The sequence below is a fragment of the Falco naumanni genome, chromosome 5 (genome assembly GCF_017639655.2).
Source record: "Falco naumanni isolate bFalNau1 chromosome 5, bFalNau1.pat, whole genome shotgun sequence".
In the NCBI taxonomy this organism is placed as follows: Eukaryota; Metazoa; Chordata; class Aves; order Falconiformes; family Falconidae; genus Falco; species Falco naumanni.
In genome coordinates this window covers 51,921,728-51,945,226 of record NC_054058.1, presented here as the reverse complement: position 1 = coordinate 51,945,226, position 23,499 = coordinate 51,921,728, and the positions used below count along the sequence as shown (strand labels likewise).

The 23,499-nt window shown below is 37.2% G+C and overlaps 1 protein-coding gene across 1 annotated transcript in view; it reads right to left on the bottom strand.

The window, feature by feature from the left end:
- ARID2 (AT-rich interaction domain 2) overlaps positions 1 to 23,499 on the bottom strand; it is a 105,678-nt gene that overhangs the window by 16,665 nt on the left and 65,514 nt on the right. The window contains exons 7-15 of the mRNA XM_040593907.1: positions 16,323 to 16,389; positions 15,988 to 16,238; positions 14,745 to 14,841; positions 14,455 to 14,664; positions 13,857 to 14,024; positions 12,517 to 12,592; positions 9,372 to 9,506; positions 8,679 to 8,878; positions 5,460 to 8,317 (exon numbers count right to left, since the gene is read on the bottom strand). Coding sequence (XP_040449841.1) covers positions 5,460 to 8,317; positions 8,679 to 8,878; positions 9,372 to 9,506; positions 12,517 to 12,592; positions 13,857 to 14,024; positions 14,455 to 14,664; positions 14,745 to 14,841; positions 15,988 to 16,238; positions 16,323 to 16,389 — 4,062 coding nt within the window. The remainder of the gene's footprint in view (positions 1 to 5,459; positions 8,318 to 8,678; positions 8,879 to 9,371; positions 9,507 to 12,516; positions 12,593 to 13,856; positions 14,025 to 14,454; positions 14,665 to 14,744; positions 14,842 to 15,987; positions 16,239 to 16,322; positions 16,390 to 23,499) is intronic.

The window sequence follows — 23,499 nt, the reverse complement described above, 5'->3', positions numbered from 1 at the left end:
CATGATACACAGGCCATCACTAAAATTAGGTATAGTCTTTTTCAGAAATAAAACTCCTTTTTTCTGGAGACGTACCTAGAAATACTTGCTATATGCTACTTTGTTTAGAGTACTGACAGACAGCGATTATGTAAACTCATTTCTTTAACATAGAGAACTATGACAGACATTTCATTTTTTCTAATAAAGTCGTTCTGGGAGAAGTAACATTGAAAAAGATTTCCCCATGGCATAAAGACTTCACTAAATTTCCTCCTCTAGCAAAACCATTAAGGATTCCAGGTTCCTCAAGAAAGCAAACGCCCAGTACTCCAGTACTTGAAAGCACTTCATGACATCTTTTTATAATCAGATTAGACTTCTCCATGATATGATTTGCAACTGGCACCACTTAGTGCTTCTGCAAAACAGATCTCACTGGATCTCGGGACTGAAAGGTACCTCTAGCAGCAGCATCTATGTCAGCATGGTTTGCACTAAACTCCTTAAAACTACATAAATACAAACGCTTAATGCCTGTACAGTCTACTTAGAGAACAGATATTACAGCCTACTTTCAATACGCAAAAGGAGATTTCATAACTAGAATGGGTGACTTTAGATTGAGATATTTAGGGCTGGGTGGAAAGGCGTCTGACATAGTCATGAAAACTAAGACTAAAGCTAAGAGCTGCCCGATACCTAGAAGGGACTGTTTACAAAAGATACTAATTGATTTTTATGCACAAGAGCTCCTCCATTTGGGCACACAAGCTGCCTGTGTGGTAAGAATAACAAACTCTATGCCTTGGGGCCAGAAATGGCCTCCACCACCATTTCACAAAATCAGCGGTGACATTCCCTTTGCGTATTTATTAATGAATAATGCTATTTTAGCATGACACCTGCCCATTTTATTTAAAAGGTGCCATCACCAAAAGAACAAAAGAACACACTGCATCCCACTGTGACAGGGGTCCTGTTGACATACAGAGTCATGTGCAGCTTTTAAAGCATTATGTTGCACTTTTCCTCCCACCATTAGTACATGCACTCCACAGTAAATACATTTAACTCAATAATAAATCATTATTATAAAAATATTTTTTGAAGTATCATAGGATTTACAGTTTGGAATTGCAAAATTTTATTTTTAGCTTCATGATAACGAACATCCACAAAAAGGTAACCTATAAACTGAAAATGAATATAGCAGGATTTGAGTGTGAGAAAGGGGTCAGGTGGACGCGTAGGCACAAAAAAAAATATGTTCTTTTCTTGTTAGATTACTGAAGTTTAAGTCTCATTGCAACAGTGTGCATCAAAAGTGAAGCACAATAAAATCATAGAGATTCCATATTTCAGTGCTTCCAGCTGAGAAACTCATTTGCTCTGTGGCTAGGAATGAATTACACCTCCTGAAGCTTCACACCTGCTTTCTGGTGCATAGTAATTCTCAGCTTCCCAATCAACAGAGAGCAGGCACAAATAGTTAAGGCAATGCTCACAGGTTTTGCCACCTGAATTTCCACACAAGCATGTTTCAAGTGGGCAGCCTCAAAAGAAATGGGTGTGCATTGTTTATGAGGGGATAACATCGATAAGCAGGGAAGTGATTACTTTAAAAGCCAGATAAAGCAATTTAAATCACATTTGCACACTTCTAGGAACTTGGTGTGACATCAGAGCATTCCTTCAAAACACAAACCAACTGGGACAAACCAACATGGCTATGTTCAACAAATGTTTTGGAGATGTTTGAAGAGGAGTAAGAAAAAGTGGAAAAGAAAAGAAAGTGTACAGGTAGATAACTGCTCATTTCTTTCTTTTTCATCCACTGGTGCACCACAATGCCTCAAAAAAGCAATAATCCAGGAACACAGAACACCAAAATAAAAGGAAGTTAATGAAGTGCCAGTTCTGTCTCCTCTCAGAGTACATTTCATGAGCTTATAAAATACAGACGGTGATGTAAGAAAAAAATTACAACATCGTGTGTATCACATGTTCCTCTTGTGACATAACCTATATACCCATAACCCAATTCTTTATATAAATGCAAAAAAATAAAGAGAAAAATCTTTAAAGCCAGTATATACGTAGTTGTTTTTCAATGTGGTCTGCTGAGGTGTACAATTAATGAGGAATAGTCACAGGTTATACACAGATGATACCTGTACCTGCCTAACTGGATTTTGATAGCACTACATGGGGCGTCCCATAAACGGCAAGTATATAATTTTCATTATTTTAGTAGGCCACTTAAATCGACATTTTTCCCCTCAACTATATAAAACCAGCCCATTTCAAACTACCATTCATACCACGAAACAAATAATCTCCTAACTTTTACATTCCCTTAAAGATTATTTCACTCTTTTTCTTGCTTTCCTTAGTTTTCATGTCACTGTTCCCTTCCTCCCCTACTTGTCTGCCCTTCCTGATCTTCAGTTCAAGGTTCATTCCTTTCTCCTCTCTGCCGTTCATGACAACTAATCCTGCTGTAGTTGCATAAGCAATACTCTCCTCCCTCTTCTGTCCTCTGCATCTCGTTTTCCAGCCTTCCTGTTGGGTTTTAATTTTATTACAAGTTTTCCTCTTCTATCCTTTTCTCACTTCTCTGTAATACAAGCTCTGGTTTAAAATAAATTTTTAAGATGACAAGCAAACAGGAAATCACTCACTAACAGCTTCAGCAGCTATGTAATTTTGCCATAGCTAATATCCCTTTATTCCCTGTCCCTCACAGTTCTTCTCCATTGGGTTGTATTTATAATAAATTTTACACCGTTTGCAGTAAGAACCATATTCCCCTATTTCTTCTGCAAGACAGCCAATACATTATGTACTGCAGAGTGGATAGAACAACGCAGATACTCAAATGAAAGAGCTGCTGCCTTTCAAGAAGTCAAGGACAACGAAGCTGCTTATTATACAGGGAAGACTCTTGAAATGGGAGAGAGAGAACAAGAGATTACACAGGGTCTAACCTCAAAAGAAGTAATCAGCAAAACACACACTGCGTTCATGAGAATTTGGCTACATCTTAGTATTCTTAGTATTTCTGGATATCTTAAACATACTCCTAAAAGCATACTCAATATTGGAAATCTTCAACATCTGCTTTTCCAGAGAAACAATGGCTATCGCAGCTGCTCAGCAGCTTTTTGCCTTTTGTTCGTTTGGTTGATTTTTTTGGGTGGCGTGGAGGTGGGGTGGTAGAACAAAAAGAAAATTAAAAAAAAAACAAACACCAAAACAAACACAAAACTGGCCAGGATGATTTTGGTACTGTTTATAGTCCAACACATTACTTTTAAAGGAGTGGTAAAGATCCTTAAAAGCCTTAAGCCAAACTACAACGTTCACTGTATCTGAACAGAGCACTATAAAGCGGGTTCTATTATAAATCAGTACTTAGCATTATCATGGTACACATGATATGTAATCACATGTAATTATATGTACTGTACTACGTATTATTACATATGTAATGGTTAAGGCAATTAGCTAACAAATTAGATCACTCACCAAGATCAAAATTAATTAACTCCTTTTCTCCCACATTCCTGTAATTTTGAAGGAAGGAAGGGCATTCTACAGACAGAAGAATGAGCTAACTTACATGGAAGCAGACATTAAACCAAGTTACCTTGATCTGCAAATTTGTACTGAACGGCAAACCCAGCTAGGAATATTTCTGTTTGTACAGGTAATGGAAAATGTAGGAACTATTAATGATAGTGGTATTAGTGACAGCATAAAAGAGAAACTATCAGCAAAGAAAATTCTCTTTTTTCCTCTATTATCATGAATGACATTATCTAATACAAATGAAAGTTAACTGTATTACTCCTCTCTTCTCAAAAATCTGAAACTCTGATAGTTTAATGGCTTTTTGAGACACAACTGAAAATTCTTGTCAGCCATATGTCCAGGGAATAAATAACCACATACAGTATTTATTCCATCCCAGAGACAGAACCACACCATTTTCTATTTCAGCCAAATCCTTAGCAAAGCTATAATAGAAATTCAAACTGTGTAACAGCTAAAGACGCTCACTGTAAAAAGCAAGGCATAGCTAATATAGCCACGCTACAATTTAGCCCATTGTCCCTATGCTGCTAACAGTCATTTTTATTTTGTTCAAATAATTTCTAGTAAGAACAATGATACGTAACATACCAGAAAAATACAGATCCCTCTCTGATAAAACCCAAGGGAAAACTTACATGTGAGTTCAAAGACATTTTAAGAACATAACTCTGTGTGGTGTGACAGTTTAAAAAAAAAAAAAAAAAAGAAAAAGAAAACTTGTTCACTGTTAGTCCTAATTTCTGACAACTAGATAAAGTCAAAAGAGCTTTCAACAGAAACCTAACTTGACACAGAAAAAAAAGTAGCATTAGCCATCACTTGTCGAATTTTGAGTTCTAGCTCTGTTTAAGTCCCTAAGGTCTATACCTGCCACCTCCTCAAAAAACAAACAAAACCACAACTAACCAAACAAAGAAGAAAGATAAGAAATAAAAGACCTGTCTTACCTCAAGGTCAAAATGCACTAACATACACTCAAGACTTCATTTCTTCTCTCTGGTCAGTCAGAACTCTGTGACTGCCAGACATACCACTCGATTCTTTTTGCTCCTATTCAGGTTAAGAATGTGGGCGTTTTGAAAGGGATTTTCTGTCCATGTACAAAACTAAAATAAATTCTAGAGACTGGACTAATCTCAAATACGATTATTCGTACTAATTAATACTCATACAAATGATGGCTATACCTCATTTCTATTGAAGTGTTAGGGAGTAAGAACTTTCAAATAGTGAAAAAAGAAGTTGATACAGGAAAAAAAAAAGCACTCTCCAAAGTCTGTCATGTAGGAAAAAACCCCAAACAAACAATGGTTTTTTATCAGTAAACATTAAAAATATTTTGTAATAAACAATCATAAGCATTTCAACAAATTTACAAAACAATACTTTCTCCTGACTGTAGTGAACCCCTGAAGCAAGGCTTTGAAGACCACCTTCAAATGCAAGAACGACAACTCATTTCAGCAAGCCAGATGCAGCTGTGGTGATTAACTTGCAAAAAACATCTTCACCCCTCCATAAGCAATGATGACCAAGAATAAAATGCAGAACAACACTGACATTTTTACAAGACCATACAACAAACCATTGCTGTTTTCAGAATGCTTAATCCTTTAAGGAAGAAATCAGTGAGCAGAAGTTCATTCCTTACTGCATATTATCAAGCTACAAACTATTTTAAATTCCACTGCTGTCACTGGCACTGAAAAAGTATGCAAACTATTAGAACTTTAGACTGTGAAAGAACAGAAACCATAATTTTCTGAATATTTTAAATACTACGCAAGAGGTATCAACTGAATTCACATTTCCACCCGTTATTTCACAGTATTAGTCAGAATCATAGTTAGAATAAACGTAAAAAGAACACTGCAACATACCTGTGTGACCATGCTTTGTATATATGTGGTTGGATGCTGCTGCTTTTGTTGAACAGCACTTTCTATTGCTACTTTCGCTACAGTGCTTGGATCCGCTCCAGCTGGCACAGCAACCATAGTTGCACTGCAACCAGCATTGTTGGGGTCACTGATTGTAACAATTCTAACTCCTACTTTATTTGGAATTCCTGGAACAGTTTCCCTGTCATTATCCTCTGCTGGCCTCTTTACAGTTTTGCATTCTGCTGTGCCATTAGTAGACCGAACTTCGGATGACAGGGTAGACTGGGACACTCTAGGTCCTGAGTGTGGAACTGCTATGATTTGATGCCCCTGTATAACAGAGGCTGTAGATTGTGGTGAGACAACTACACTTGGGCGTTGCTGAGGCACATCTGAATTCAAACTTGAAGCTAGAGGTCCATTAGGTAAATCAGTGTTGGTACCACTAAGTTGCTGGGTTAACAGTTTTGCAGCCTCCTGTGTACCGCTTACAACAGGTGAACTACTCAAAGTTAATACAGGCCCATTAGAAATTCTTTCCCCTTGATCACCTTTGGCAGTATCTTGCTGCGTGGCATCCAAATTCCCTTGTTGTTCCACTGAAGATATCTCACCGTTTCCTACATGATTGGAAGTTTTGTGATTTGGAATGTTTTTGCTCAAATGAGAACCATCTCCTTTATCAAAATCACAGATTCCATTAACTAGGGGCTTCTTCAAATCACTTTTAATTTCCTGTGTGTCCATTTGTTCAAAGTTCTGCTTTCCAGGAGCTCCGTTCTCACCCATTTCTAATGATGGCCCATTACTGACTTGTGAGCACTGATTGGCCTCATTCTGAGTTTTCCCTGAGTTAGAAGGAGGTAGACTGGAGTCACTATACTTTCTCCCATTTAAAAGACTTCCCACCTGCATTTCATTTTCTTTTGCATCCCCATTGCTGGTGTTTGCAGCTCCTCTTCGGCAGGAAGGATTCTCCATAACTTCAATTTTACGTTCATGAATGTGTAAACCTGTTGCTTCCTTTGCTTCTTCCTCCTTTTGGCAAATTATTTTATCACCTTTAAATGGGGGAGCAGCAGTACACGGTGATTGTCCAGCCGAAGGTGCTTGAGTAGCTGGAAGTGTTTGCACCTGTAGCCCAACTCCTGTCTGTGCTCCACTCACTGCAATTCCTGCTGGAGCAATGATTTGAGTTGCATTTCCCTGACTCACAGTTGCAGTAGCAAAACTCGTATTTGGCACAACTGTTATCGTAACCTGGTTGCCAGTAGTTCCTTGGAAAATAGTTGCTGGGCTGTTTGAGATCAACTGGCCTGGCAATATCTGTAGGTTAGAAATGGGTACTGTTTGTACTGCCCCTTGGGACTGGATTGCACCCGGGACTAGCTGAACATTTTGCTGTCCAACTAGCAGCTGCTGAGCTGGAGACTGTCCCTGAACTCCAAAACCTGGTGCCTGGTTATTGGCCATCTGGTAAACCACCTGAGGGCTAGGAGCTCTTGCATTGTTAGGTGGAGGAATCTGTGGAGCTGGGAGTATAAGCTTCCCCCCTGGAGTTGAAGGGCCTCTTTTCGGAAGAAGCAGTTGTTTTATCAGACTAGATTCACCAGAGTTAGGCTGGCCAACTCCTGTATTAGCTTGTGGTGACTGAACTTGCATTTGTATCGGTTGTTGTACCTGTACCTGCTGCTGCGATGATGCTGGTGAATGTTGCTGCTGCTGCTGCTGCCTCTTTACAGAAAGCATCTGGCTGACAGTAGGAGGGGGTCCTGACTGAGGAGTTGTAGATGAAGATGACATAACTGTAGGGACTTGATTATTTGTAACCGGACCTGGGGATGGTGAAGAAGATGGAGTAATGCTTGGCTGTCCAGTCAGCTGGACAGTTTGACCAGTGGGAAGAGAAGCTGGATTAGCAAGCACTATTTGATGAATGGCTGGTGCATACGTTTGACCTTGCTGAGCTGGCTGGCTTACGATCACTACGCTTTGCTGGGATGGTGGTGGAGGCTGCTGCTGTGGCTGCATTGGCTGCTGTACCACAGCAGGTGGAACTTGCTGAGACGGAAGAGGCTTTGGTGCAATATTCTGAAACCCTACCCTAGATGTCGGTGGGTTTTGGACACCTGCAATTGTAACCACCTGCCCAGCTGCTACTTGGAAATTTTGAACTGTGGTGGCAGAAACAATGTTAGATGCAGAGGTTGTGACGTACTGCTGTGGTGCTATGATGACTGTATCTTGTTGCTGGTTACCAGCAGAGGATTGCTGAGATGATGTCTGTCCAGGTTGTGATGATGTGCTGATAAGCTGCTGACCCTGTGAAACTGCTGAACTGCATGCTGGTATGTTTTGTACTCTGCCAAATATATGACCCTGAGGTACAGCTTGCTGAATGACCGTAACAGGAGTGCCTGAAGGTATCTGTCCTGGTACCACTGCGTGCAGTGGAGACTGCTGTTGAATTACAGGTTGGTGGTGAAGCAACGTCTGAGAACTAACAACAGTAACAGACGGCTGTTGTCCTGTAGTGCTGTGATTTTGGTTAGAAGCTTGTGCTCCTCCTACAGCAATAGTAACAGGAACTGCAGACTGGGGAACAGAGCTCTGTATTACTGTGGCCTTCACTACTTCACAGGGTATCGGACCTTTATTCTGTATAACAGTCACTGGAGCATTTTGTTGCTGCTGTGTATGAATAGAAGGATTTTGTGGAATTCTAGAAACAGTCTGTGCCACAGTATGAACACCTTGAATTGGAAAAGACATCTGTGTTGCTGTCAAAGTTGAAGACTGGTTAATAGGGGTCCTCTGATAGTGATTTCCTACGCTTGGTAGCCCATGAGGGATTCCTGTTGAAATAAACACAGTAAAAGTTTGGAAGTAAAAATTATTTCAAAACACATGAACATATTTTTTTTTAAATCCAGTTTGTAATTCTATTTGAAGCAGTTCATCTTCTCAGCTATACTGCATCTGAATTAATGATGCTGCAACAATGGCTCGTCTGCTCACTGACAAGTTTACATATCAAATATTAGAATGGCATTGCAAGTACATACTGTAATACTATTCCTAACATTACTGGAAAAAAATCAACCAAAACACGTGGCCCCAACTTTCAACACTTTCAAACTATTTTCAAAAACTTGTGTCTTTTATTGTCATTTCGGAATCAATGCAGAATACTTGATATTTAATTAATTAAAGAACCTGCTGGCGAAGGAGACGAAGACACATCAGGAATTGAATCAACCCGGACAACTGGGGTAGACGAAGTTGGTTGCTGCTGATAGTACATCTGAATGGGAAGTGGTATAGCTCTCCTTTTCACTCCTACCACGTGTATATGTGCTTGACCATTGTTACTTGGATCTTCTACTCTCTTCACTGTATGATTTGGAAACACAGTTCTACCAAACACAACATAAATCTATGTTAATAAACACAGTAACTCAACCCTCTTACAATGTTTTTAAGTAGCTGCTCTTGGGTGCAGAGTAACTGCACTAATGCCTGCATCTTTGCAATATAGTAGGCTTCTCCAATAGCATCCGAATATTAATCATTGTGGACTAGCGGCTCCACCAGATGGTTGGCCAAGAACTTATACAAGCCAAGTGGAAACTGCAATACCTCCAAAAACCACGTTGGAAAGAATGAAAAGTACTATAAGCAGAGAAGGGACCCTATCAAAGATCCTGAAACAGAACTGAATAAAATTCTATTTTATTCAAATATTTTATTAAAAAAAAACCAACTAAACATTTGTTTCAATTAAAATTCAAAAACTAGATGTCTTTCAAACTCAACTCAGCAGATCTTTTCTCAAAGAAATCTAAAGCTACAGGTTAGTATTGAGCACATACAATTGCTTCTTTATTGTTGCACAAATTTTTCTCTTACCGCAGACATTTATAAAATCCAGTTGATGTTAGGATTCCACCTCGAGCTAATTTACTACAGGTAGAGAGGTATTCAGAGTACATTTCTGCTCGAGAGACTGAGCAATCAAGATTCACTTCAAAATGTGCATTCAACCTGAGGATGAAAAAATAAACTATGAAGCAAAATATAGAACGAGTACTTTTAAAAGGGTATTAAAACATTTCTGTCTGTATCACAGAAACTTTTGAGACTGGATAACAGCATGGAAATAGCATTTTAGTACACTGTCTGTTCCATACTTTTGCCTTCTCACTGCTTATGATTCAACACATAGGAACCCTAGCACATGCAGTCAGTTTTACATGCAAGATCTTATTTACATATCTAACATGCAAAACAGTCTCTACAGATGCCTTCTTTATTGTATATTCAGAAACAAAACCAAAAAAGGATTTTGTGATGTCTCCTCCCCACAGCTCTAATCTTACTTCTTAATGATTCTACTTTAGCAAAAGGTGACTGAATGCCAGCTAATTCTTCATCAGAAATCTCAGAAGTCAACATTTGTACCAAAACCAAGATTTTGTTAACTGATCTGCTAATGCAGTCTTACTTTAAAATACAAGTAAACCCAGAGATAGAATAGCAATCTCAACCCTGCTATTCTTACAGAGGTGGGAAGGCAGGAAAAGGAACTGGGATTCTAAGAGAGTAGGCACACAAACACACTCTCATTCCTAGAGTCCCACACTACACAGACATCAATAAAATCCTTGAACAACCTGTTCTGCCTAACATTCAATTTCCAGGGAAAGGCAGTATTTGTATCTCCTACAGACTCTCCACAAACACACAGACCATCCAACCCTCAACCAGGAAGCTGTGAGAGAAAGAAATATTTTCTGTTAGTTTAATTTTTCTTTCAGATCCATTATTCCAACCCAGAGACATGGGAACAGTTCACCCCCAGCAGCAAATGGAGCTAAGTAATAACTGACACAATGCTGAAATACCAGTACCAGCATATAGGCTCAGACAGAATAGAAATATATTCTAAATTGCCGGCATTTACTATATGGTGCTAACATTTTGGATAAATACACTGTATTCTCCTTTGTAGAGTCCTACACTCCCAATATAACTAGATGTGTCAAAGGAGAAAAATCAAATCATTACATTCTTCAAATTGTGTTCTCTCATGATCAGTAAAGAGTAAATATAATGCCATCTCTCCTGCAGCTGAGTTACCATTTTATTATTACAAAAACTGAGATCATGCTGCATAACAGCAAGTCTAGGTATTAATTAAATTCAGCATATCAGACAAATGACTGTCCAGTTGGATATGTCATATTAGGCTGACACACTGTACCAGCAAACTGAAGATACTGAGGACTTGAAATGGTGAAATAGGATCTGTGACTAGCACTTAATGGTCACACACACAAGGACTTCTACTCAGGCCAAGCTGGCTAACTAGTAACATATCCAGGAAGGTCAAATTAAATACCTTGTCTTTCTGCTGCTTCCAAGAGATAGTAACTTTTTCTAAATTCTGCTGCTGTGATTTACTCATTTTCCCATTTCTCTCAGTAGGAAGCAATGACTAAAACATACCATGAAAATGCACATGAACGTAAGGCACTCCGTATTAGCATTGATGAAAATGCTCGGAAGGGGCTTACTCCTCTGCTCTCAGTTTGTGTTGTCCCTCCTCTTTCTTTTTGGCAGCACAGTAAGTATTTAAAGAGGATTTTCAGGACTAGATATTAGCTTTTATTTCTCACTAGTTCATATCCATCTAAGACTAACCAGAAGAAAATCAAGTACAAAATAACAGTATTCAACACTGACAGCTGAAGTAGTATGCAGAATCACAAAGCAGGCATTTGCAATCTTCCTCATATATGATCTATGTTTGCTTCAGTGTTTTCTGTCATTTGTGATACCACACAGTTGCAGCATAGTACTACTCATACTTATTTCAACAGTCAAAACTTCTATTTTACATTTTATACAGAATGCACATTTCACCTTGCCTACAAATTTTACTACTGAAAGCTAGATGTCTGGTGCTCTCTCTAGTCAAAAAAAAGAAGGTGGCACCAGACAGTAATTCATAATCTCATTGGAAATGAGGCAGGTGAAGGTAGTTCATTTTACTGTTGGGGGAATCTCCATTAAATTAAGATGACAGCCTAAAAAACTAGCTTTGGCTAGAGACCAACTTGCAAATCGCTACACTGAACTGCAGTGATTCCAACTCCAGGTATCTCTGTTAGACGTCTAAATGTGAATTTCCTCAGTCTTTCAGCAGCGTACGTTAATCACACTTTGCAGTGTGTGAACAGACGCATGTGAACAAGTTGACCAACAACAATCTGCAACATTTCCTGCTTGCAATCAAAGCTTTGCTGGAAGTAAAACTAAATCACGACCTAAAGCACTAAGCTTTGACAAATTTTACCCGCTTTATCTTGAAGACCCTTGTCTGATCAATAAGACAGCAGACAAACATACGAGTTGGGAAGCAGCAGAGGTGAAAGGGTCCATTCAAGACCCGATTAATACAAATAGCTGGAAAGTGAGTAGATTTACATAAGTCAAACAATTCAGAAAGATCACCCTAAGTCCACAAGAACCACAGATGCAATAGTTTTTTCTCTAGATGTCTGACAACAACAATATTAGTTGAAAGCAAGAGAATTTAGATGGAAAAGGCTTTGACATTCCTTTATCTGCTCGAAGTTCACAATGATCACATGAGAGTTTTGCAGGGCCTAGCTTCATAAAGCGATAATTACTTTTATATTGGTGCAGTAATATATCAACACATTATGAGATGAAAACACTCATGAAACAGATAATGCTGTCTGATAATTTAAAAAAATAAAATCAAGATCAGAGTTAAAAATAAAATTAAATTCTATTCTAAGAGAGAAACCAACTAATTTCAAATATCAACTGTAAAAAAGTGAATATGCTGGTTGTGTTTTTTCTTTCCTATTTCTTTAAAGCAATGACAGAATGGTTTTGCTTTAGTCTTTTCAGAAAAACTAGTCTAACAGTAAATAGAAGTAAGCTAGAAAATTCTGTGACACACAAATACACCATCTTTGTTTTTCTTCTCCATTAAAGTATTAGAATAAAACTATACACTTACCACTGACATGCAAATTTCTCACTGTCTATTTCTACTATTCCCGGTGGTGGAGCAACATGTGGTGCTGTCCTAGAGGCTGTGGAGAATGAGGGGAGAGGGGGGAAAAAACAACACTTGCTGAAACGATTTTTGTTCTCCTGAATGAAGCACTTCAACAAGTCCATGACTTTCACTGGTACAATTTCTCCTGTGTTTGTAGGCAAGTATGTGTCCAGCTAAGGCAAGTCACAAAAGCACACTAAGCAGACTACAAATTTGCACCACAATTTACCAAAGTGAAGCAGGGTATGTTAAGGACAGAACCACCACTAAAGTGCAATCATGACATAGCACTTAGTGAATGACACCTTCCAGAAAAATGATCATGATCCATGATCTCAGTACTTTACTAAGCATGATTTAAGAGTGGCACAATACTTCACCAGAACAGGCACAAACACACAGAAATTATTTGTCCAGTTCCCAAGTGGAAGAAAATATAACGTAAAGAATTAGTTCCGATGTCATATCAGTTCCTTCTATTCATTCTTGTTCATCCCCCTAGTCACACTCTTTTCCAGTCACTTCCACTGTGATATCTGCATCCATTCCAGGAACAGTACACTTAAGACATGCAAGCCAGTGTCTGTCATAATGGTTCTTCATTTTTTCCCCAGAACAGCTATGTCCCATCTTGTATGCCCTTGTGGTACACGGCTACATGCTTTTACTAGAAAAGACACAATAAGGTACATATGCTGTTCCCCCAATCACTAATAGCTGTGACATCAACTTCCAAAGTGCCAGTATTTAATCCCAAAATAAAACTGCAAAAATTAATCATAATTAAAATTGAATTTACAGTCAAGAAAACACTTTTCAAGCTTAAAGAACAGTTAAAATTTGGTTCACATCACAATAAGCTGTTTAGCAGCTTCAACAGAGGCATGATTCTGTGTGTCTATTTCATCTCTGCAATTCTATCAAATACTATTGTTATTGCTCAAAAATATTCTATGTAAGATACAATATAAGATAGACCTCTAAATCTCTGTAAATTGTGGGAACAATCTAGAATAGATACTCTCTTTCCACTGAACAAGTTAAAATAAGGAGTGAAAATAACTTGCAGTAAATTTTCAGATTAGCTACTGGAAAATATTAATTCTTTTAAAGCTTGTTTCACAACAGTTTTGACTAACATAGCTTTGGATTTGCCTTGTGAACAAAGAAAAAGATGCTGTCTGTTATGCATACTGCTATATTTACATGAATTAATCAGATACTTACAGTAGATGAAAATCACATATGCCATATAGGAAATTTTGTAGAAGAATATGTTCTCTTGCAGTGATACTAACCTGGGACACCTGTTGCATGGGCCTGTGAAGAACCATGATCCATTACTGGTGGTCTGACATCAAGTACTCCTTGCTGGCTAACACACTGATGTTCTATGAGTTTTACAGCAGTAAGTGCATCAGGTCCAAACATCTGGATGTCCATAGAAACCAGACATACTAATGTATCTGAAGTATTAAATGGAAAACCAACAATGATGTTAGGACAAGACAAATGAATGCTGCTGGGACATATTGATTTGCTTTAAAATTGCCATGTGCTGAAAAAAAACAAGCCTCTGCATACTTCTGTAGATTTTTCTTTTTAAACACACTTTTTAGAACCACAGAATCATTTAGGTTGGAAAAGACCTTTGAGATCATCATGGCATTAAAAAAAAAAAAAAGAGAGAGACTTCAGAAGTTATAGCTTTCCTAGTTATGAGCATCATCAATTTCTTGAGGACATGAATAAATCTTAGTAAAAACTTCCTATTCCAATATCCAACCCGAAGCTGCACACACACACAAGCAAGCCATGTTTTTAACCACTGAACATGGTATACTCTTAAGCCTTTTTTTTCCCTACATAAGTAAGAGCAATATGTTTCTCACTTACCTATGCTCTTCTCTACTTTAGCAATCTTTGAGCAAGCCACTTCTCCCATTTCTGTGAGCATGTATAGCACCTCAAGTGCTGAGATTACAAGCAGCACATCCGGTAGTGTGAGATGACATATGATCTCTTTATAGGATTCTTGATCCACATATTCACAAATTAAGACACCATTATCTTCAGCCTTACAAAGATTTGCCAAGATTTCCATGCCTAAAGAACAAATACAAAATAGTTTTAAACAGCAATAATTGCAATTCTAATACAACAACAAGAATAGCTAGAGATCTTACCTCTCATTTTTAAAAATCTATCCCTTGACATGAGGCATTTTGTAACAGTGTGAAACATTAGATGAGTAGTTTTGAAATCAACAGGATCCAAAAGAAGCTGACGAGAAAGGGGGGAAAAAAAAATTACTAACACTATCCATATAGTGCTAATGGCTCAAAACCTTAAATTTACATATAAAAATATAAGGTTAAAAAGTGTTTAAATGCAGCACATATAAATGACATTTGTGTTCACAAAAATCACAACCCTGTGATCTTTGTATTATAGCTCACATTTTGAGTTCCCTCCTCCTCCCCTGCTCTGAAGTAGCAGTCTAACTTACACTTTCCAGTGCTCAGAATAAGGAAAATAACTTTACTCCCAGGCAGTTCACAGTATACACAAATATATTTTAATATCCAACAAACCGAACTTGAATAATGACAAACATTCCTTCCAAAACACAATCACAAACATTCATTCTGTTTCTATCCACTCCTGCTGCTCAGTCAGAGCTCTCAGACATTGTAATATGTAACATGCTCTCTTATTCAAGAGAAGCTGGATACATGGTAAATGAAAATGCCATCTTTTTTAGAAAGTTCAGCAGTGAACCAACACTGCAAGCCTCACTCTCTGATACTACCCATTTTACTTAAATTTATCTGCTGTATTTTAAAATTTAAACAATATCTGAACATATCTACCTATAAAATTCATATAATTTATCTGCACAATTATATGACACATTGAAATAATGTATTTTATTACATTCAAGCCTTTTTGAAAATGATGCCTCACATGATTCAGGCAGTATACCCAGTGGCACATGACTAGCTTACTGGTGCCCACTACAAGCTGCATAAAACCCTCTACCACCCCCTTTCTCAAAATGTATTATTTTGAAGTTATGACTAAAGGTTATAATTATGAAGTGAAGAAGCTAGCGTATAGTCCACAGAATTTAGCTAAATTCCTTTCTTCTCTCTAGGAAACTAAACTGAAAATTATACATGACAAATATTTCGCATCTCCCTATACAATCAGTCTTCTTCATGTGATTCCATTTCAGACCGAAACATACACTCTGTATTTTTGTTTTGGCTCTAAATACTTGTTTTCAAATTGCTATTTACAAATTCATAGAATAATTCATTTCCTGCTTCATCCAATGATCAAGGAAAAAAGTAATTAATTTAATTAACACTGAAGTAATGCTTTTATCAAATTATATTTTAATTATTGTGTTTAGAAGCACATTACCTCTGCTGCAATATTTCCCAGCGTGTCAAGCCCCAACTGCCGTAGAGAAATAAAGTGACTATGAGCAGAGAGTAGCAGGAACCGAAGACAAGTACGATTAGCTGCCAAAAGTTTAACATTTCCCTCTTCAAAAGAAAGATTACGTAAAATCACTGCGATCTGAAGTACCCGCTGCCCTTCAATATCATTAATGCCCAATTTGCGAGGTGGATGAAACAAGGATTCCCAAATCCACTCTTCTGATGGAATATCTACAAAGTAAACAAATACATTTTAGTCCATCTTTTGCCATATTTACCAACATGCAAGTATTAAGATTAGTCAAGATGTCTCACCTTGAGATTTGCTTCTGTCAGAAATTAGATCACGAACTTCAATATCCTCAACAATATCCTTCCAAAACTGAAAAAATAATTAAAAATACACTGAATTTCCAGGGCCTTATATTTCTTTAGATATTGAAATGAAAAACATTATTCTTTAAAAATTTCCTAGTACCTTGATACATCTAAGAGTAACCACATTTTTCACTCATTTGATGATACGCAAGATGTTCAGTACTTTAAGATACTCCTTCCTTCAAGCCCGTAAGTACACATTCATGATCAACCATCGCTACCACAAAGTACTTTGCTGAAGCACATACTGAAGCTATATGGACAGTTTTCCACAATTAATTAGAAATACTGCAGTTGTAAGTGGGGAAAAAGTGCAGCTCATCCTCCTTCACCTCCTACAAACAGTAAACTCCTAAAGCAGAAGATGGTGACTCCTCTCAGTTTCAGTAGATCTTAAGACTCCTGGCCAGAAGTACAACAGTCAGATTTCTATCTTGGGAGACTTTTTAAAGCTTCTGTTACATTTTCCACATCATCATAGATCAAGGGAAAGAGAGAAGCAGCAACCACCATCACCAAAAACCTTTCTAAATATAAGCAAAACAGAATGCTTCAGCAGTCTGGAATTCAAATTACTTTACAAATACATGGTCTGATCTGTAAATGGTTATTATGCCAGTTAGTTCTTGAATTTCAACAGGACTAGCAAGAGATTAAGGTTTACAAGCTAATAAAGACACACACTGTGATGTATATTAATACAAAAATGCATGATATATACATTCTAATGTGTAGTTTTATAATGAAAATATAAACACTCCTGTGGCTCACTAATGAAATACAGCTCCTCTTTTGGCTATGCTCACAGAATAAAACCACAAATAAATTTAGATAAAAAGGGAAGGATGGGAAGCACAACCAGCTGAACAGCAGGAGAAATCTTGCTATGCAAATGTAATTACTAAATTACAGCGTTCATACCAAGCTTGACAGTGCTATTTTCTTGAAAAATACAATACTACAGATTTTGTAAATTGGAATGAAAAAAAGTTATTTTCCACTGCAAAGATGCTAAATGACATTCAAGTGCTGTTTAGAAAAGAGGATTACTTGCACAGAAGAGATTACTACCTCATTTTAGCAAAGAGAAGAACAGCCCAATATAAGTCTAACCTTACCGGTTTTCTAATTAATACTGAGGCTATTAGCAAACACCACAGAAGATGAAGGCACGCAGGTAAAATCTGCGGAATGTACTTAATTTTGAGATAGCCTCCTTCTCTAAAAGTAAGGCTATTTAAGGAAAAGGCTTCAGTCACTGTTTATAAAAGCACAAAATAGTATACTCTGGAAATATACCAGTCCTTCCTTTAGGATGTTTCCTTTTGGAAAAGCAATGAACACAGTAAGCCTTCACATTTCACTGCTACTTAAAAGAAAAACCTCAGAAGCTTTTAAAGATTAGTTGTTTAATCAGTTAAAGATTTTTTTTTAAGTGAATATTGAACAGATACTTAAAAGTCTTCAACTTCAACCTGTATCTTTTTGGAAGAGGCCAAAGTCAACCACAATACAATGTTAAAACTACTGTCACAAGTCAAATGTTAAAACAGCATCATCACATTTTGCTAGCTGAATACTCCAATAATCCACCTTTTGCAACTTAAGTATTATGTGTATAGTCCAAAATCAAACATTTAAAAACTCTGACAACATAAAGTCACAAAGGAGTAAATTTTTCTATCTGGAAGCCAAATCACCCTGGACATATTCTCAAAGGGATGGAAAATGAAGATTTTAGAATTCTGCAGATGAAGACACTACAGACACTGCTGAAGATAAAGCCTCAAAGTACTATGGCTAAAGACGAAGACAGGAATACATTGTTGGAAAACTGTACTTGTCACCTAAAACTTGACGAATGAACAGATACAAACTTGAACAACTGAGAAGGTCTTCCCTTCCTAAAGAGGCAGTCTGTTGAATGCTATCTGTCAACTCAGATGAGATTATCTTTTTCAGAAAAGAACAGAACATGGCTCCTTCCTGTAAGCTGAGATACACACCAAGGTGCCAAATAAAGTTGACTTACATATAACTGTTATTCTTCAAATTGTTTCATTATACAGTCATGCTGTGAGCATAAGATGCTAAACCTCTCCAGCTAGAGAATTTTTACCACAGGATTACTTAGACCATATGCACAAGCCCTGTTACCTACATGAAACACACCAAAATAATGTTCATCCCCCACACCCTCAGTTCCTCTGAGCCCTACCGATCTGGAAAGGCTCTTAAATCTCTAGGAAAGAAAATCTGCGGGACAGACATGAATATGCAGACAATATAAATTCAAAAATAAAAACTGTTTTTCTCTCCCTCTCTCCTGAGTGTTTATTTCTACATACAGAAGCACTGTGGGTGATAGTCCTCACCAAGAACACTGCTTTACCTGTGGAAGTGTCCCCAAGTCTTTTCCTTGCTCAAAACTGCAGGGCTGCATTCCCAAAGCCAGCATGTGTCATGGGTGCTTCAGCAACTGTGAAATGCCTACTGCAGTAGAAAACCAGGCTTCCTGTGAGCACTCTGCAGATTTTAAGATTTCAAACACTCTGCAAAAGCTCCAGTGATATGACCAAATAACTCAGAAATATTATCCCAAAGATAGTATCACCAAAACCCTCAGGAATATTATCCTATATCCTCCATTCAAGACGTCACTAACTTAAAACAGCTTATCAGTAAGTAACGTGCTCAGAAATCCAAGCAGCTAAAGCAAACTATTATATATGGCATTTAATGTATCTATTTTAGAGATAGGTTGCTAACTATAGAGGGGTCAGGATCTCAAGGACTTTAGCTGTTGACAAGCATGTTGCAACAATAAATGTTCAGGTGGAAGCCTGATATGCGTATATCACTATACCGAACTCCAAAACACCTGAAAGCTTTACCATAGATAGCTGAGTTGAATTCCTAGCAAAGGGAAGAGGCCATCTGTCTCCAATTATTTAGAATTGGTAGAACAATTTTCCGTTTGATTCCAGCAAGCTATCTTCTAGAATGCACCATACATAGAAGAGACAACTATTTCCCTCAGAAAAGTTAACTATTCTGTTCAGGGAATGACAAACAGCTTGAAGCAACACCCTTGTGTACTGCACGTACAGTCACATTAAGGAATTTTAAAACTACAGCCAGCCTGGGCTATGACAAAGTCTCAATCAAATTATCAGGCATAAAATCAAGTTGTCCAAACATTTAAAAAATGCGGGTTCTTTGAGAGGTGCTACGTCAGACCCAACAGTGAATATGAATTCTGCATCTTTGACTCAGATAGAGGACTTCAAGAAACCTCAAGCAGACTCAGGACACTTAGGACCTCTTCAGAAAGAAGGAAAAAAAAGCCCAAAAAACACCACCAGAAGAAAGAGAGTCCTTAATGAGACTTTGAAGGTGGTAAATTGTACTTTCCATTCCTCAACTGGAATGATGAAGCTTATTAATTACAAAACCCTTTACAACATGGTAGGGTAAAACCACCAATAAAAAAAACCAGAAGTGCACCTTGTTCTGAAAAGTTATCCTCTGTGATTCTGGTGAAATACAATGTTTCCATGTCTCAGAAGAATCTTCACACTGGAATCACCTGTCCTACCAGGAAATGATCAAAAAATTCACGCAGCTCTTCTTCCAAAGCACTAGGATCACCTACGATGAGCTCCACCTTGTACTTCTTAATAAAGGTGTTCTCACATGCCTTAAGTTCAGAATGGTTCTGCAGCCTCTATTCCTTCTCTTTACAAGGGAAGAGTTGGCCTAAATCATCTCCTTTTTTGCATTTAAGCAGACTGGTTTGATTGCTCTCAGCCCACTCAACATTTGTTTCCTGCCTAAGCAGGAAAGATCCCTGAAAAGGATGGGGGTAGGCAGAGAATGTTGAGGTGGAAAAATAGTTAAGTAACCTACATACAATGTTCACAGCCTTTCTGTTACAAGGGAACAAGGCAAAACGTGGCAAAATTTTTGTTTGAGAAGAAAGAAGTGGGAAAAGATGAGTTAAGCTTTCTGGGAATTCCTTTGAAAAATGGTACTTATATCACAGCGACAAGGAAAAAAAAAATCTATTTCGCATCAACAAGCAGTTATTTATTCCCTACTATAAACTATGGATAGCTGCAATCTGATACTACCTATGAAGGTAAATGAACAAGAAAGGATGAAAAAGTGAAGCTCTTTATCAACAGTCATTCATATATATATATATGTATGTATGTATGTATGTATATGTATGTTTTGGATCACGAAAACACACTGGTAATAGGAACATGAAGCCAAAACTTGGAAGCAAACAAACAACCCTTGACTATGTGACATCCAGATGCTAAGAGATCATGGACAAAGGTCAAGAACTTGATTCACATGCACAACCTGATTACTGTCAGCAGCCAAGTTCCTTTGGAAAAAGATGCACAGTATTAAACAGAATTCACTGGAAATCACATAAACCAAATTACTGTCCATAAAAACAATGGACATTTGAGTCCACGAATCATATAATGTAGCAATGATCATGACTACTTATAGTCGCAGAAAAATATGACAGCAACTGGAGTCAAGTCATCTTGACAGACCACTGAGAGACACAAGAAAGGTGATGTTTGAAACATGTCAGACTTTTAAATCCTTAAGGATCACTCTCCAACACACTGAGAAAGATTAAAACAGTAAATGCTCAGTAATGAAAATTATTAAACTTATACAAAAAAGAAGAGTTGGACAACAAAGAACGAACTTTTTTTTTTTTTTTAAAAAAAAAAGGAAACCAGAAGTAAAGCACTATGCAAAGCACTAAAGAAAGCACAAAAACTGCGTAAGCATGGATTTCTGAACTCTACAGCTAGAGGAGACCTCAATAAGTCCAAGAAGATGAAATCTAAATACTTAATTTGAAGTAAACAGAAACGAGTAGTGCATGAAGAAATACAATACAATTATTCATACACTACAGCAGCTGCCCGCTGTCTGATGGAGACATGAAAGAAATACCTGGAAAAACAGCTAAATCTGTCTGATTATAAGCATTCTATATAAACAAGTCACTCTCTAAAGACAAACTATACTCACAAGTGAACCTTGCTAACATGAGGAAATCCAAAACAAAATGAAACAGTTAAAAATGGGAAAACTTCCAGCACAGACGAGAAAACACCTGAGCAGGATGTCATCAGAGCTTGGGGATGGGGACAATAAAACAAAACGAGGAGATGCAAGATGGCTGGCTAAATGACAGTTGTTCCAGTCCTTAAGTAAGGACTTGCAATCATTCCAACTAACAAGACATTTAGGCTTATTGACAGCACCAAGGAAAAAAAAAAATCAAGACGGGAGAAAGCAACAAATTAACATAGCTGTAAGAGGTAACAGCAGGTTCAACAAAAGTTATACTCAGATTCTGACAATTAATGAACAGATAGATACACTGACTAGCAAAGACATTTGATTCAGTTTAGAGGGAAGTTCTGTAGAAAGTGAGAAAATACAGTGCTGCAGACAATGGAAATTACAAATTTTCCAGGTTTTTTTATAATGCAGTAAGGAGGGGGGAGGGTAGTAATTGGTTCCCTCAAAGTTTAGTATAAAGAAACATGTTGTTTTTATCTTCACCTTCAACTGCAACAGTGATGTTGGAGGACACAACTCAATAGGCAAGCTCCTTTGCTTGTGAATATGACGTTACCAAACTAGTAGACTGTTCTGAAAAAATCATGATACTGCACATGTAAAGTAGAATGATTTTACGTCAAAATTAGAAAAAAGCAGAATATAAAATCAAAGTATTGGTGCTGAAACAATTGACAGATTCTTGCTGATAAGTTAATACAGAACTCAAGAGCTGACCGAATACCAAACATTCTACAGTTATTGCACAGATACTTTAGTGTGGGAGAAATACTAACAGTGATGCTGTTTCACTCCTAGTGTACAAATATAAGTAGAATGAAGACAAAAAATAATGAAGAAAAACATATGGCCATTTTTATTGAAAACCAATTTAAAAATACTAATATTATTAAGAGACCAAAAAATAAATCAAACTTATTTTAAGCAAACATACTAAAGTGTTTTGTGGAAATTTTAAATAACCACATAATTCTACAGTGACCCCCAATGTCTGTATAAAGACACTGAAATACAGAAACCAAACTGCTCTATAAAATCCAAAGTTGCATGTTTATGTTCATATATTTCAATAAGCATGAGGAGGAGCTCGGAAAAAAGTTAGTAAGAGTAGCTATATAGATGAAATGTCAAAAATTCTTAACAACTCTCACAGATAATTTGTATTTGTTTCACTGCATTTAAAAAGCTATTTTCAGCTAATAAAGACTAGGAGTTGAGTATTATTTTTTTTTGCATGAAACTGACATTCAATTGCCAAGAATCCAAGTTTATGACTTCTCTATGAATCCTGAATTTAACCCTGAGAATCGTTTTCAGAACAGCTTCAAGATTTCTAGTATTTCTCAGCTTCCCTCATCCCCTCAATCCCTTATCTCCAACACATGAAAAATCCTCCATGGTTTGAGGGTAACATTTATAAACTCAACAAAATTTCTATCAATTCAATTCCTATTAGTTTAGAATTCACGGGTTTAAGAAATTGCTTTCCCCACCCTATTCTCTATGAATCTCTAATATTTGTGTGTCCATGCCATCACTACAATTCATAATTCCACATTTTTAGTCTCCCACTTAAGAACTTTGTTCCATTTTCATCTCTAGACCAATTTCTAACCTGCTGCCATTATAGCAGAGAAACAAACTGGAATGATAACCTTACAAAATCAAGACATAAACAACCGGCAACAAAATTTAATAAACCAAACAAAGAAGATTTTTGTAAAAGATAACGTGAACAGTCAAGTCAGGGACATGCATTCAATAGCCATCCTATTAATGTTAAAGCTGTAAAAGCAAATCTAAAAGAAAAAAAAAAAGGGGGGGGATACAAAATCTCAACCCTGCCAACCAAATATCTCTCTCCTACGTCATAAAGGGAACCATTATGGAAACTTCATTTCTGTTTTAACACATCCACAGCTGCAATAGAAAATAAATTACTTCCAGTACTAGAGTCAAGCAAATGCTTGAAGTAAGATGTTCTGAAAAA